Here is a 15,832-nt window from a genome sequence, read left to right as displayed (position 1 = left end):
GTTGTCACTATAAGGGGCTATGTTGTGTTCTTCTTCTTCCTCCTCTTTGTGTGTGTGTGTGTGTGTGTGTGAACATAATATATAGGTTTACCTTATATCCAAGAATGTCTAAAAAACAAAGCTATAAAATATGTAATAACTCAAATAATTGAGGACAACAATATGAAATCTATGTCTCTCTCTCCAACTTTACCTTGCATCCAACTATATCATGTAAAACTAGAAATAATTGAAATCTTCAATCATAGCAAAATTATGGTTTCTTTGTTATTGGGAGTTTATACTCTCCATAAGAAATGACCACTTAAACTAGCCTATGATAGGCCGCAAATCAATGGCATATTGAAAGTCAAATAGTCAATCTATAGTACAAATGAAGATCCTTGGATGTGTAAATTCTAGAACATGCACTTGTTTTGTGAAGGTAAGTCAAAGAGGATGGGGAGCAAAGAGGACACTAAAATATATAAATTACAATGTCCACACGAAGACATAGTCACAACAGAGGAAGCAACTAATTTCAATGTAGTTATGTGAGCCAATCTTGTCCATTAATGAATGAGGTGGTGAGGAAGGGTTGGGCTTCTTCATCCGATAGTTCATGAGACCATGCCACTCTCTGCGATTCATCAGCACCGGGCCCAAAGCACTTATATTGCCCGAAGAAGACCGTCCTGGGGAAGTTTTTGAATATGAAGGCAAATCAATGAAAAGAAGCCACAGTGTGCTGACTTAGGTGATTTATTAGCTTTTTGTAGCATCATGACAAGAATAACATGAGAGCACATGATATTTTAAATCCCATGGAATTTTTGGAAGATGAAGGTAAATCAATGAAGAGAAGCCATAGGGTGTTGAGTTACGTGATTTAGCTTTTTGTAGCAGCAAGACGTGCTATTTTATTTGCGAGGGAGCTATCTAATATACTCATAGTGTATTAACACTATGATTACTTCTCTAATTATAAAAAGGAGAACATACTTACGTATGCGCTTAGTGTGATACTAGTATACTAGTACTAGGTATTTGAGAGAGAGAGAGAGAGTGTGTGTGTGTGAAGGAGAACATACTTAGGTATGCGCTTAGTGCGATACTAGTATACTAGTACTAGGAATTTGAGAGAGAGAGAGAGTGTGTGTGTGTGTGTGTGTGAGAGAGAAAGATTTTTAACTGGTCTTTGGAAACGTCGTGGTCCCAGTCGTCCCATCCACGGGGGTCGAGGATGGCGTCGAGGTAGGAGTAAGCAAAGACGATGCGAGAGTAGGGGCCCATGGCCCGCCCCAGGTAGATGGGCCCGCTGCCCGTGACATTGCAGTTCACGAACGCGAAGCCAGTGTTGTCGCTCGCACTCACGCGGTCCTGCGCCGCGACGGCCCCGTAGCCCTGCGCGATGGAGTCCAGCTTGCAGTTCTGCAGGTACGTCAGTATAACAGTAGATAGATACAACGTCATTGAATTAACAGAATATAATCATTGGATTAGTGGATGATCGTGATCAGATATCTCTCTTCTCCATCATGATTAGTATGAATATGGTGAGTATTAATGCGGATTCCGGACCTGATAGAAGGAGCGGCCGTCCCCGAATATGAAGTCGATGGCGCCTCGCACCCAGCAGCTCTCGAAGTAGTGCCTGCCCTGGTCATCCAGGAGAGTGTCCTGGCCCCCATCGAAGCCGCACCTGTAGAAGGCCGCCATGTCTGCTGATATCCTCAGCGCTGGCGCTTGATACCCCTCCACGCCTGGCGGTGGTGCCGGCTGCGTGTTCTGCATGATATAACATACTAAAATAACCATGATTGATTGATTGCATGCTATCAGGTTGCATTAGCACTACTGACCAGAATAGCTATATAAGTGGATACAATATGAAATCGGTAAAGACGCAAAAATTAGCTAGCTAGCAGTTCGACTACGTCAGTACTGGCATTGGTGAATGAAATGTATGATGTATGTTGGGTTAGTAAGAATAATGTGAAGGGTTGTATATGCCTTGAAGACGATGTCCTTGGCGACAAAGTTTGGGGCATAGATGGAGACGGTAGCGGCGTTGTAGGCGGTGAGGGGGTTCCCATCGGTGCCAATGTCTGCCGCTTTCAGGTTGTACTGGATGATGGTGCCGTAACCCCCTGCCCCTACCCATGTCATGTGCGGCTTGGAGGCCGGAACCACAACCCTTTCCCTGCAACACACGCCCCCACATGATTTTTCTAATTAGCATAGAGAGAGAGAGACAAACAGTGGCAAACACAACACCTACACAGAGGACGCTGGGCAGCTCTCTCTCTCTCTCTCTCTCTCTCTCTCTCTCTCTCTCTCTCTCTCAAATTCTGTTCGATGTTCTTTCTAGTCAATCCATAGTACTGCACCAACAAAAACGGGTTAGGATAATCCGTCAAGGTAGGCCTTTCACACCCTTGAGAAAGGCACCTTTGCCTGGCTGTGTATTTTTACACCCATCCAAATTTTTATAGGTCTAGAATAAGAATCGAACTGTTACAGGAGAGTGAACATGGGCATCCTGTCTACAAAACTTCAACATACAAAACTCGATGAAATCATTTTTTGCCATGCTTAATGTATGCCCTTGCACACACTCTCTGTGTCCAAATCTATGTGTAGTATGGGGACTACGCACTTCTTCTAAAATCATAGGTCACCCTACGAGGAGTTTGTTGTATGATATTGGACCTTGCTTGCATACTTTGATTGGAAAACGCCATGATTCGCGTAGCCACTAGCCAAGGTATAAGAGAGAAACTCGCATCCACAAGTTGATGGATAGGATTGGAGTCCATGTCCATGTACTAATGGGAAACGCTTTTCACACCTGCACGTTGTAATGTGCACTTCCTCTTGGCCAAGAAGCATCGTTTTCCATTGCATTGTTGGACGAGCCAATGGTTCCCAAACATGATGTTGTAGAAAAGGAGTGTATGAGGTAGTTGTTATCACTGGCAACTCGGTGATAGAAGGCATGCCAAGTGATTATGAAAGTCATTTGCTTTGTATTAGGGAAAAGAAGAAGAGGCTATCGTTTGCATTCTCAATAAAGGTGACTCGTAAGAGAGGCTTCGGCATATACATTGATATTGTTGCCCAAGTTCAAGACGATGGGTTCACGTTAGGGACTTAATCTTATGTGATGCCTTTGCCTTGTGTTACATGGGGAGAAGTATAGGGCAGCTGTTTTCTGCCTGGGAATTGGATGCGTTTCCTTCATCCAAGAGCCAAATTAGGCTTTCTGAAGGCAAAACGCACCTTTATAAAAATTCATCTGAAGACATATAAGAGAGAATACTCGAATAAGAGTGCAATTAGTCAAAGAGATAGTTTGCGTTGTGAAGATCCTGCAAATGTACGTGAACTGACCAGATATATAGATCATATTGTTTGATCTTACGTGTAGGTTCCAGCGTTAATTTGTATGGTGGCTGGCTGGCCGTCCTGCACAGCCGACACAGCTTCCTGGATGGACGTGAACTGGCCTTGCCCGTTGACGTCCACTACAAAGTACTGCATTTGCATATTCTGCTGCATCAAGCTGCGCCCGCCTCCTCTAATTTCAGATGATCTCATATTCATGGACTTTCTTCCAGATCTTATATTGGAATTCTGCATAACTTGGATGCGATCTTCTTCTTCCTTTCCTTCTTCATGTCTTGATGCCCTTGCCGGCTGCGGAGATGCAATAAGCGTTATTACCAGCAACAGCATGAACAGCCCCTTCCTGATAGAGTTTGTAGTACTATTGGCGCAGTTTTCTGCTGCTTTACTGGAGGCCGGCTGTGTGAGCGTGACTCCACTAGCTGCTCCAGTTGTATTTCTAAGCGTAGTACTGCATCTATCAGTATTGCGAGAATCCTTCACGCCAACAATGCAGCTAGTAATGCCCCTTCTTGGGGGACGCAAACCTTGTGCCATTCGTCGATCGGCAAGCCTAGTGTTGACACCTGTGAGGTATGTGGATATGCAGAGGTACCTACAAGCTGCCTGCAGGAGACAACTTTTGCGATCGACGGAGCGAGAGAGTCTGAGAGAGAGAGAGAGAGAGAGAGAGAGAGAGAGAGAGAGAGAGAGAACTATAACTGCTCGATCCGTGGCATCAAATGCAACTGATTGAGTGAGGTCGACCGTCTGTATGAAGGCTATAGATTTAAGGAGTGTGCCACACGATGGCAACATGGCCCGTCTTTATGATATTTGGATGTTGGGCAGGTGATGCCGCACGGGGCTTTTCTATATAACTATTAACGACTACCTAACAATCATCCGCTTCATCACTCAGAGTCAAGACATTTTATTAGACCCTCTTGTTCAACTTCCGACTTTGGGTCCTGGAAAGATCCTGCTCGATCCGAGTCGATCCGACTTGTTCGACTACTATGCAAGTCAGACTCCGATATAAACTATTAACAAGCGACTGAGCGCCGCGACAATAATAATGATAGGCAATAGGAAGCTTTGAAGAATGCGAGAATAGCAACGACCATTCGCTCATAAGAGTCGTCAGGACGCAGATGTTTAGTAACACACTCGCTCCTTGAAACTGATCAGAAGTCCTGCTATAATCATATCATGGCGACTATTAATTTGGGCTCCCATTGACACATGGTTTCTCCTCCACAAACCACAGTGACTCGTGAGGGAGAGAAGTTGATGACAGAAGTTGAGAGAGAGAGAGAGGGAGGGAGGGAGGAAGGTGAGGGGCCAGGGTGTGGGTTGTTGCCAGTTGGTTTTTGGCAGCCTGGCTGTTCCGAAGTACTGCTACAGTCATTTATTATATTAAATTCAAGAGCCTGTGGACAAAACAGAGTAAAAGAACGACGAGCAGACTTTCCAACCTACCCTTGTAGGTAAGTCGTTCCACACGAGAAGCTGCAGGCCTGCATGCACGGGCCACGGGCCCGATAACATATCTCACACGTAATGCATGTATGTATGTTTGCATTTGGCATCTGCACATTGAACTACAGCGCTACGGAAGCGGGGGCACCCGGCACCCCTTTTTAGCTTTAAAGGATCACAAGTCGCAACATTTTTCAACACACGATCTGATGTAAGCCAAGGCCCAAGAATCACATCAAACACTGCCGTCGCCACCTACCCCTTCCCCCCCATAAAGCCTGCCTCATCCTTTCGATAGAAAGAGAGACAACTAACAGAGTCATGGGCGTTGCCCGAGTCCTGGCTTGCTCGCTTTACTTTGTAGAATTTTTCGCGGTTTGACTCGATCTATTTCCCTGAAGCTGTCGGGCTGATCAATCGACTGTGGCAGAAACGTGTAGAATTTTCGGTGCTTTGGCTTTAGTGCCCCACTGAATCCTTGACAAACAAGTCACTCAGCATTTCTTAAACCATGCTTGCTCATAAAGGCCTTGTATGTAGACTATAAGCTACAGCGCCCCTTTGCTTTTGCAATTCACAATAATCTCTTTGTTGCTTCTAATCACACAAGTAAAATATCATTTTCTTCCAGACTTAGTTATCGCCCACCGTTTACCAATTCCTAAAGCTCAAATGTTGAAAAAGGGAAAGTTAAAAAGAAGTTACAATTCCAAACATCATACTGTTTCCCTCCATGTCCTTGGATTGGTCTTTTCTCATTCTATTAGTTTCATTGTCTTCAGATTTTACCATGATTCTATTTGATAGGAAATGATTTTGTTTTAATTGAATATTGGGGCTTACATCAATACTTGTAATCAAGGGGCACCCAATCCCTTGACCAAGAATTTTACAATTGGTCCCATTACAATGTCCATCTTGGTAACTAGCCAAGTAGAGCCATAATCAACTTCTTATATCATACATCGTTCAAGGTGCTACATCACTACCTACAAGAAGGGAACCCATGACCTTTGGGTCTATTACACCATTTCACTACCACTTGAGCTAGAGGTTCTTGGTAATGTTTACTCTCTATTTCTCTCTCTATCTCACTCTAGTTTTACTCTCTCTCCCTCTATTTCATTGTTTTATAATCTAACAATTCACTATCTTTTCCTCTATTGGGCCTACTTTGCTCTTTATCTATGTACCTACCTCTCTCTCTCTCTCTCTCTTCAACAGCGAGCCGGTGGAGGTATAGATCTCAGTGGAGCCACAGTTCATATCTTACTATATACAGATGACATTGTGTTGGTCTCAGACTCAGCTCAGGGATTACAGCAGGATTTATTAGCATTGGATGATTTTTGCATACAGAGAGGCATGACAGTGAACCTTGGTAAAACCAAGGTTCTTATATTCCATACATCAGCTCAGATACGCAGACAGAGTATTTTCATGGCAGCAGGAGGGAGTATTGAGGTCACTGGATCATATGTATATTTGGGAGTCACCTTTATAGCAGCTTCAGGGACTTTCTCGATGACACAGGCAGCTCATGACCGCCTCACTAGAGGATACTCAGCATTGGCTCTTATGGAGCGACAGTGTCATCAGGCACATTTCCAGGAGCCCCGCACCAAGGGGTGGCTCTTTGATACTCTAGTCACTCCAGCACTGATGTATGGAGCAGCTATATGGGGGCCAGGCCTTGCCGATTATGTATGGACATTGATGGAGAGACCTCAGGTGATCATGATATCTAGATTGATTCGCAGCAAGGCCTCAGTCCCACATGACATTGTGCGAGCAGAGCTTGCCACACCGCCCATGCTAGTCGAGGCATTATTTCAGACAGTCTGCTTCCTACACAGATTTCAGGATATGGACAGAGATTGCATTGCATATAGAGCATATATGGCATCTCAGGAGATGGCTCGAGCGGGGGATACTACATCATGGTATGCACAGACTAGAGCTTGGTTTGACAGACATGGGCTAGACATTGATAGACTCCCACCTCTTCTATATGATACTCAGGCTCCCACTTACACCCTCTCTCTCTCTGAGAGGAACAGAGTCATCAGACAGGAGATATGGCATATTTATATACAGAGGACATGGTTCAGCCCTGCACAGCCACTGCCATCGAAGATGGCACATTATTATACACAGTTCTTGAGTATATCAGAGCAGGGATTCATAGAGATTCCGAGATATATGCAGATCTATATGCCACATCGATTGAGAGTTCTTATTGGACAGCTCAGGGTATCATCACATCAGCTTATGATTGAGAGTGGCAGAGCCAGTGGCATCTCGCGGGAGGAGAGGATATGCCCCCTTTGCAGATCAGAGGTGGAGAATGAGGAGCATTTTGTTCTCATATGCCCGGCATACTCAGAGTTGAGATCTAGATACACATTGAGCAGCTCACTTTAGGGATGTATGACTGATATGGATCAGAGATCATTTGGCCGTTTTCTGGGAGAGGCATGGCACATCAGAGAGCAGAGCACACAGCGGGTTCCAGTCAGAGAGGGGCCCACCCAGACGACTATTACACAGTTCTTTAAGACAGACAAAGTGAGAGCTACTGTACCAGCCTCCAGCTAGACCTCCGGGCTCACACTACAGCAGGCTGAGGACCAGCGTACCCGACGCCGCATGAGGATCCCTAGGTTTCAGACCCCACAGCCACACCGATAGGAGATTCGGAGGATTCTTGATCTACATCGACATCAGACTGAGATCCGACGACACTCGACACATTGGATCTCAGATCTCCAGTTTGCTCTTTCTCCACCGCTGATGTACCACATCCTGCATCCAGGAGGGATCACCTGCTATTAGCGACTTCGACGACTGCTACTACATCCCAGGATAGTATATCTCCCTGCATCTATTACATATACACATTGCACCACTTTATCACAGCCGACAGTTGTTCACCTATCACAGCCGACATTTGTTCCCCTTTTGTAGCCATTATCTGGAGTACCAGAGCTACATACGCACATACACATATACGACACTTATCACACTCACAGCACCGTATTTTCAGTTTCCAGTTTTTAGCTTTTCATTCAGCACTTTTATTTTGGATAGCTGGACCTCATCAGTTGTATCACAGTTTGCCTCATAGGCCAGTTTTGGTCTTTAGAAGACATTAATATAACTTTCTTTCTTTCTTTCTTTCTCTCTCTCTCTCTCTCTCTCTCTCTCTCTCTCTCTCTCTCTCTCTCTCTCTCTCTCTCTCTCTCTCTCTCTCTCTCTCTCTCTCTCTCTCTCTCTCTCTCTCTCTCTCTCTCTCTCTCTCTCTCTCTCTCTCTCTCTCTCTCTCTCTCTCTCTCTCTCTCTCTCTCTCTCTCTCTCTCTCTCTCTCTCTCTTTGGTCTCTTTTTCTACACCTCTTCTTTATTTTTATCTCGTGTGTGTATGTGTGTGTACATGTGCTTGTGAATCAATCAAGGAAGCATTGCGGCAAGAATAATTAACCAACAAAGCATGGAGACAAGCATATATAACCAAGCATGGAAGTAGAATTCAAGCAAGGAAGCAAGAGAAAGCATGATCAATAACATTAATAGGCATCAATATAGGTCCATGAAAGGTAGATGGGACAATGTTCATAATGTGATAATTTCTTGAAAGTGGGTCAAGGCAACTAGCCATAAGCTTTGGCATGGAAAAGGCTTTTGACAAGGTTAAGTGGAACTATCTAAAATGTTAAAATGGGGTCTGCAAGAAAAGTTGCTGATCTCCTATTTGTTCTAGCTAGGAATTCCACTAAAAGTTGTTAATCTCATATTTGTTTTAGCTAGGAATTCCACTATGACAAATAAAGGGTAGACAAAAATAGACATAAAAATGTTTTAATTGTCATGTCACATTACCAATAATGCATTGAAAAATGTCTCAAGGTCATTTTGACAATTATTTTGAAGGGATTTCCAAGTAAATTCATTAGAATGGTTATTCTAACGAGTGCAAGAAATTTCTTTGACACACATAGCTACAAAGTGTAGAGAGAAAAGAAACTAGGGAAGGGGCCAAATCCATGCTATCCATGTCTCTTGTCCTATCCGACATTGTAATATTTTCACAACAAAATATTAAAGATCCTAGATCCTGCACAAAAGCAATTTGAGTGATCTTCCACAACAACGAAACTTTGGGCTAAGTGCTCCATCCTCATGCACCAACAAACACCAGCCACTACAACAGAAACGAGGCATAGACGCGCATGTTAGACGCACAAAGTCGGGCGCGTCTATCATTGCGTCTATCACTGCGTGTAAGCGTGCGTGTAAATAGACGCAAATTGTGCGTCTATATATCCGCGCAAATAGATGCTAATATAGACGCGCCAGCAGACGCACAATTATTTAACCACCTACAATTGCAATTCACATAATTAAAAAACCAAATTTAATAATTATTTAACCACCTGAAATTGATTCTTGAGCATGCACGTGTGCACATGATAAAAACCATAGAATTAAGAAATATACACATTGAATCATTGAATTAAACAAATAGAGTTAATGATTACTCGAAGTACCATTGGCATCCTCGAAGTGAGCAAGGACACCACAATCTTGGGTATTTATATTTTCATCTTTACGTTGAGTTCGAAGATGTTTACCCTCACACCAAAGTGCATTGAATAATGTCCACTAGTCGTAAAAGATAAAAGATCAAACTAGACATGTTGGACCCTCACGAGGTGTCTGTAACAAAATATACTGGGTAGATGAAAGAGCCCTTAAGCTATGGTACACTTACTTGGGCCTTAAAACAAAGATCAGCATTACTCCTACTCTAGACTTGGATAAAAGTGCCAGTGAAGACTCCAGTGTTTTATGGCTCGAGACTCAATCTATGAATGGAAAAACATCACGTCCACATCTAGGTTCTATCCCACCCTTCAAGTTCAAAAAGGGCATAGGGTTTGGAATTCCTGGCTTTTTTAAAGGCAAGCCAAAACCATTGAATAGTTTGATGGAAGGCTCTCCCTTTTTCTATTTTGAAAATATTGAGAACGTTTCCAATTCAGAGTGGGAGACCATCAAATGGAATTTTAATGGCATAGATCCAAAGTTCACAGACTCTAGATATTTTTCAGCATGCTTTAGGCTGAGGTGGTTATGTTTATAACCTTCCAGTAGATGGAAAAAGGTTGATCCTTCCCCCTGCTCTCCCATGACAATCTTTGAGGTGCTTCAGAAAACAAAGAAGTATTGGCCCCCATGGGATCCGAGAGAGAAGCTGAATTGCATAAACACATGGGGTGCCCCTAGCACTATATGTGGATTGATCAGAAAAATATTTTCTTCCCACAAAGAAAGCAAGATACCTTCTTATCTTCAACATGAGATTGTTCTGGCATGCAAAATATGGAACTTGTATGGGTCAGCCCAGGCCAAGCTGTCCCACTTGAACCCCATGAGATTGAGCTGGTGCTTGGATATGATCGTGACCACACTTGAGGTTGCTCTACCCTTTCAGATTGGTATTATGCATTGGGCAACTCATTTTCAGGTCAATACTATTGCGTACAGTCTTTCACCACTGAAAGAATTATATTTGCAAGGTTTAACAGTTTTGTCCTTATTCTCGAGCCTTGGTGGGAAAGAAGTGGCATTGCACAAATTGGGTATAATTTTGAAGGCTGTTGTTATTGTGGAGATCAATGATAAATGTAAAAATATAATAGCCAGCTAGTGGAACAAAACCTTCCCCACAGGCCAATTTCAAATGCAAGCTATTCCAATCATGTCAAGGTGCACTTATAGCTCACATATCTTTGATTGATTGATGGATAATATGCCTTTCTCTATCTCTTTCGTGTACACCTTTATTGCATTTATCTTTCTCTTGCTAAAAACCATTCGTGCTTTATCCACCTATTGATACGTAAGTGGGATAATATGCAATTGTAAGTGGGATGGTCTAGTAAGTCACTACATATATATGTGCCAATTGACTTGCCAATGTGTTATCTCTTATCCTCAAGCTTTGTTATATATGTCACCACATAGGTCAATTGATTCCCTAAATGCATGCATTGATTGGATAGGGCATGCCCTATACAAATGTGATTGGATAGGGCTTGATGATTGGATGTATATATAAATCAAAGGTTGACTTGTGCATTTGCAATATGTCACCACATAGGTCAATTGATTCCCTAATTATGCACGCATTGATTCCTTAAATTATTTATGCGCGTCTGTAAGCGCGTGTAATAGGAATTATCTGCGTATATACACGCGCCATTACACGCGCTGATGGACGCGCCACGAAAGTATAGAAAAATTTAAAAAAAGTTGTGGCTTTCTTTTCAAACCTGTGCTTTCCTGCGTTTTTTGCGCGTTTTCTGCAGTTCAAGCTCGACATCACTACTCCTGTCTATCTATCACTTCATAAAGATAATGAGGCAAGGAAATAAGAGTAAAAAGAGGACAGGAGGAAAGAAGAGCCAAAGAGTAAAGAAGAAGAGTCAAACAGCAAGGAAGAGAACAAGATTGAAGCAACTTACTAAGGGAAGGGAGAAGGAGGACAAGGAGCTTGTAACCTAGCCGCCGCCACCCGTTGGAACAAGCAAAGAAGGTGAGTTCTTCTTCTCTCTCTCAATCTTGTTTGGTTTCTCTATTTGTTTGTCTTTCTCTTCTCTCTCTTCACATGCTCGATCTTGTTATCTATGGAGGTTTTTTAGCTTTGTTTTTAAAGCAAGTTTAAGAAGAAATTGTGCGACTGTACGCGTCTGTCAGCGCGTCCAGATGACAGTGTAGACGCGGCTGTGGACATGGAAATAGACGCGCTGACAGACGCCCACAGAGACGCCCTGATAGACGCAGACAGAGACGTAGGTATAGACGCGCACAGAGACGTAGGTATAGACGCTGTATGTAATATGTTTTATCTGCGCAGGGTAATATGATTTTTCTTGTGTAGATGTGGAATCCTAGATCCTCTAGCACCCCATTCAACAAGGAGCAATTCATGGGGGAGATAACCAATTATCTTGGTCGCCCTCCCACTGAGATGAGGTTTTCAGTGTGATGTCTGGGACACCTATCACATCTTTGCCTACACAGGGATCAGCTGAGGTACATGGATTGGCCGAAGCACGTACATCTGCAGAAGCACGTGTATCGAGTGAGGTAGAGGGTAGTGCACGTCGAGGGAGGAGGGAGAGTAGTGCGGGAGGACGAGGAGGTCGAGGGCTTTGTGGGGGTTGCCTAGGTGGTGGCTTTCGATCACCCTCACCGAAAAATGAGAGAGGTGAGCCTCCACAATGTACTACTCTATCACTGATGTTGGTGGTATCTTGCATGACTTTGAGGAGAGGGAAGTGATAGCCTACTTGAGGAGTGTCGTGCATGCCACATACAAAGATTGCATGATTCCCTTCAAGCACCAGAAAAATGGTTTGTGGCAAGAGGTGCTGCGGGCAGTATATAAAAGGTACCCTAATCTCGAGAATTTACGATTCTCAGATGATTGGGGACGGTCAAAGGTGAGAGACGCGCTTCATAACAAGAGGTCTCACCTTATGACGCGCGCCAAGGAGTCATTGCAGAGACAAGAGCAAGGGTGCCCTGGATATGGCCAACCACCCAATTGCCACCGCAAGGAGTGGAAAGAGGCCAAGAAGAGAGCAGCGGAGAAAATGACAAGTCGCTAGCATGCAGAGGCGCGACGTATCTAGATGGCAACCATGGGATCGTCGCATTATGGATCGGGTGGCAGGGAGTCATGGGAGGCTGAGTTTGTAAGTATTATTTGATTTCTTTTTTTAAATTAAATTTTGTAATTTGTTTCACTTCATTATGTAGTGTGTTTAAATATGTTGTATGTTCAAATTGTTTTGTAGTATCATATCGTTGGTAGGATGCCTACTCCTAGAGAGGTAGGCTACCATCGAGGTCATAACCGGGCGTCCACTTGGCAGCATTTCTACGAGGAGGGACTCATCACGAAGGAGCAATATAATCGCGCCATGAGGATTCCACCACCAGAAGAGGTATGTTTTATTTTTTACATAAAAAGTATAGATAACTCTAATTTATTGTTTGTAATGGTATTTATATACCTTAATCCTTTGTGTAGGCGAACCCTGATGCAGTTGAGGATAGCGAAGGGGGGACTAGAAATAGCGGTGGCGGCAACGGCAGCGGCACAGGCAGCGGTGGTGGTAGCGATGATGATGCCTCTTCTGAGGAGATATAGAGAAGCCCCATGCATGCATGCCTCCCCTTGGCTTGTAATTTTCATTTTTGATATGCATTACTTTCAGCTAGTGCTTGCGACCATGACATCACAAGCACTAGAACTCATAATGTAAAAACGTTTCATCTATATATATGAAATTTCGTATGCTACATATATTGTTTTGTTTTCAGTATCCAATCTTCGAAATAATCTTTCTCTGTTATCCCTAAGCATATAATTTGATGTTGATGGGAAAAAAAAACCAGAGAGCATGTGGCCTTGCAGGCCACATGCTCTCTGGTTTTTTTTTCATACCTCTATTTTGCGCGTCTATCAGCGCGTCTAAATTGCAGGATAAATGCATGTCTATTTTCGTCAAAAACTTTTAGAGTAAACGCGGTTTTAGACGCGTAGATATATATATCCACTTTTTTAAAAATATGATTATATATTTACGTAGCGTGTTTATACGCGCGTCTAAAGGCGCGTCTAAATGTGCGTGTAACGCTGATCATAAGCGCGCTTTTAGACACGATTTTGTAGACGTGCAAATAGACGCGTTAATAAACGCGCCCGACATTTTTTTTCACAATTCAAATATTGCGTCTACAAGCGCGTCTATGAAGCCTTTTTGTTGTAGTGAGCCCTGCGTTGTGCATAGGAAATCGTGGCTCAAAACCGTAACCCACCGCGGGAACTCCCCTTCAAGGGAGAAAAGGGATAATGATTTAATTGCAAATTTTTTTACATTAACTCCCTCTCCTTCACCCGTTGCATGGCGGGGAGAGAGAGTGTGAGTAGGAGATTGTGGAGGGGCATGGGAGAAGGACATGCAAACAGCCACCTGTGTGGCCACTCCCCCACCTTAAATATGAACCCCCCCTCCCAAGCTCCAAAAGGGAGGGGCATCATGAGGAGCTGCCTCCGCCTATCTGCGTGCCGCCGTCATCGCAGGCTGCTGCCGCCCCCATCGTCATCGTCATCATCATCATCATCATCATCATCATCATCATCATCATCATCATCGTCATCTTCACCATCATCATCCTCACCAACACACGTCATCTCTATTTCTTCTAGAAGCTTGAGAAGCTTTTATTGAAGCTTCTTTAGGCCAAGTTCACATGTGCCTCCTGTTTTTTTCAAAAAAACCGTGTCTTGCAAGGCACGATTCCTGCACAGGGAAGGAGATCTCGGGCAGTAGTAACCTCGAAGCTCGTAAGGGAGCCAAGGGAGAGTTCGCCGAGTCGAGATTTACTTCATCAATATCTCCTAAGCAAAAGTCGAGGGAGCGCATGCGGAAGCTTCCACCCAAAGTACGAGAGTGGACAACACCCTGATATTGAATGCCCAGGTTCCAAATAATATTCCCGCATCAAAAGGATGCATAAAGCATGTTTTAATTCACGTAGGAAAACATAAATGCATTGGAAAATTTATATACTTGTTCGATTTACAAGTTTAGTTGCATGATGAGTACTTGCATTTGCTTGCATTTCCATGGTCAAGGGTAGTCACATTTTTTAACGTATGTTGCATAAGTTAAAAGATGAAATTGTGTGAAGGCGTCCTTATTGCATCTCGCAAAGGATAGGGATTATGACACATAATGCACTTATGAAATAAATTCCTGGTTGTGACTCGTGTAGAAGATAATCGTAGACGGACATTAAATGATGTCTAAATAGTTGCATTGAAAGGAGAAAGATTTATGAACTTTGACAATAAAACATATATATTATGCAATTCACATGCAATGATAGCTACATTTAAGGTTGAGATAAGCGATAAAAGAAGGATTAAATCAATGATGTATTCACTGGTATCTGATCATGAAAGAATGATACATCCATGCATGGAATTCTTTTATCAAAGTTCGAATTTGGGAAAGGATGTATCTTCATTAAAATACTTAAGCTTGAATTTGATACATAAAACGTAGGGTTTATAAGAATAGCTTTGAATGTCAATCAATATCGCATAGGGCAAGGAAAAGAAAGATCACTATAGATCCTATAGCTGCATAAAGGAAAAATGTCTATGATCTTGACATTGCATATTCGCATGAGATGATACATCTCATACATCTTGCAACTACCTACATCTTTTAGGGAAAGTACTTGCAAGTTTAGAAGAAAGTATTTGCATCTCTAAGGGAAAGATCACCTTTAATCGTAAGACAATTAGATCAATTAGGTAAATTGCATGTAATTGTGTAACTCACATGAGATTCATAAAGGCGTGAATACTTAGCGTATGATGAACACCTCAATGTGCTGGGTTAGGTTAAGTTATGTTAAAATTATGCCTAGTATCACACTTAGGATGTCGACTTAATATTTCCATTCTTAAAGGTCCTACCCACATTCTCAAAATGTTAGGATTATCTAATCGCCCGGCCATACAAGAATGATCTAGGGTTGTCACCCTAAGGATCAGTTGACCAAATACTAGACCTCCGCAAGGAATTTAGGGACCCTAGGGCCAAAACGATTATCAACCTAGTAGGGTCAAGGTTTTGGATTGGGTCAATAGGACTCCTAAACCTTATATCTTGATCAAATGTATTATTGACTAAGAAATACCGTATGATGAGAGAAATAATCCCATAAGTTAGGTACTAACACCTATCTCATGCAACAAGCTGCAATGTCATATGCTCTTGCAACTAAATCACAAGTCAGTACCGCTACACCTTAGACCAAGGTTGGCAAGTTCTAATTACAAATTAGCTTCTCTGAGAATTGAGTAGTTGCCCTACTACAACACTCCCTCTTTGGGAA

General features: G+C 42.9%; 1 protein-coding gene across 2 annotated transcripts; it reads right to left on the bottom strand.

Annotated features, from left to right (window-relative positions):
* Positions 1–245: 245 nt before the first annotated feature.
* Positions 246–4,747, bottom strand: LOC148026286 (putative pectinesterase 68). Of its 2 annotated transcripts, none has more exons than XM_087690698.1 (5): positions 3,404–4,747; positions 1,993–2,182; positions 1,561–1,767; positions 1,172–1,410; positions 246–674 (listed from the first exon to the last, which is right to left on the bottom strand). In XM_087690698.1, exons 1-5 carry the CDS (start codon positions 4,183–4,185, stop codon positions 530–532), a joined length of 1,563 nt encoding a protein of 520 aa, XP_087546824.1. In that variant the 5' UTR covers positions 4,186–4,747; the 3' UTR covers positions 246–529. The 2 variants fall into 2 exon arrangements, with proteins under 2 accessions (XP_087546824.1, XP_087546825.1); XM_087690699.1 differs by having other exon boundaries at positions 4,491–4,743.
* Positions 4,748–15,832: the final 11,085 nt, after the last annotated feature.

The sequence above is a fragment of the Lygodium microphyllum genome, chromosome 13 (assembly GCF_053477565.2).
Source record: "Lygodium microphyllum isolate KBCC chromosome 13, Lygodium_microphyllum_v1.1.10, whole genome shotgun sequence".
Taxonomy (NCBI): domain Eukaryota; kingdom Viridiplantae; phylum Streptophyta; class Polypodiopsida; order Schizaeales; family Lygodiaceae; genus Lygodium; species Lygodium microphyllum.
The sequence above is the reverse complement of the archived record's forward strand: the minus strand, read 5'-3'. Positions and strand labels throughout refer to the sequence as shown.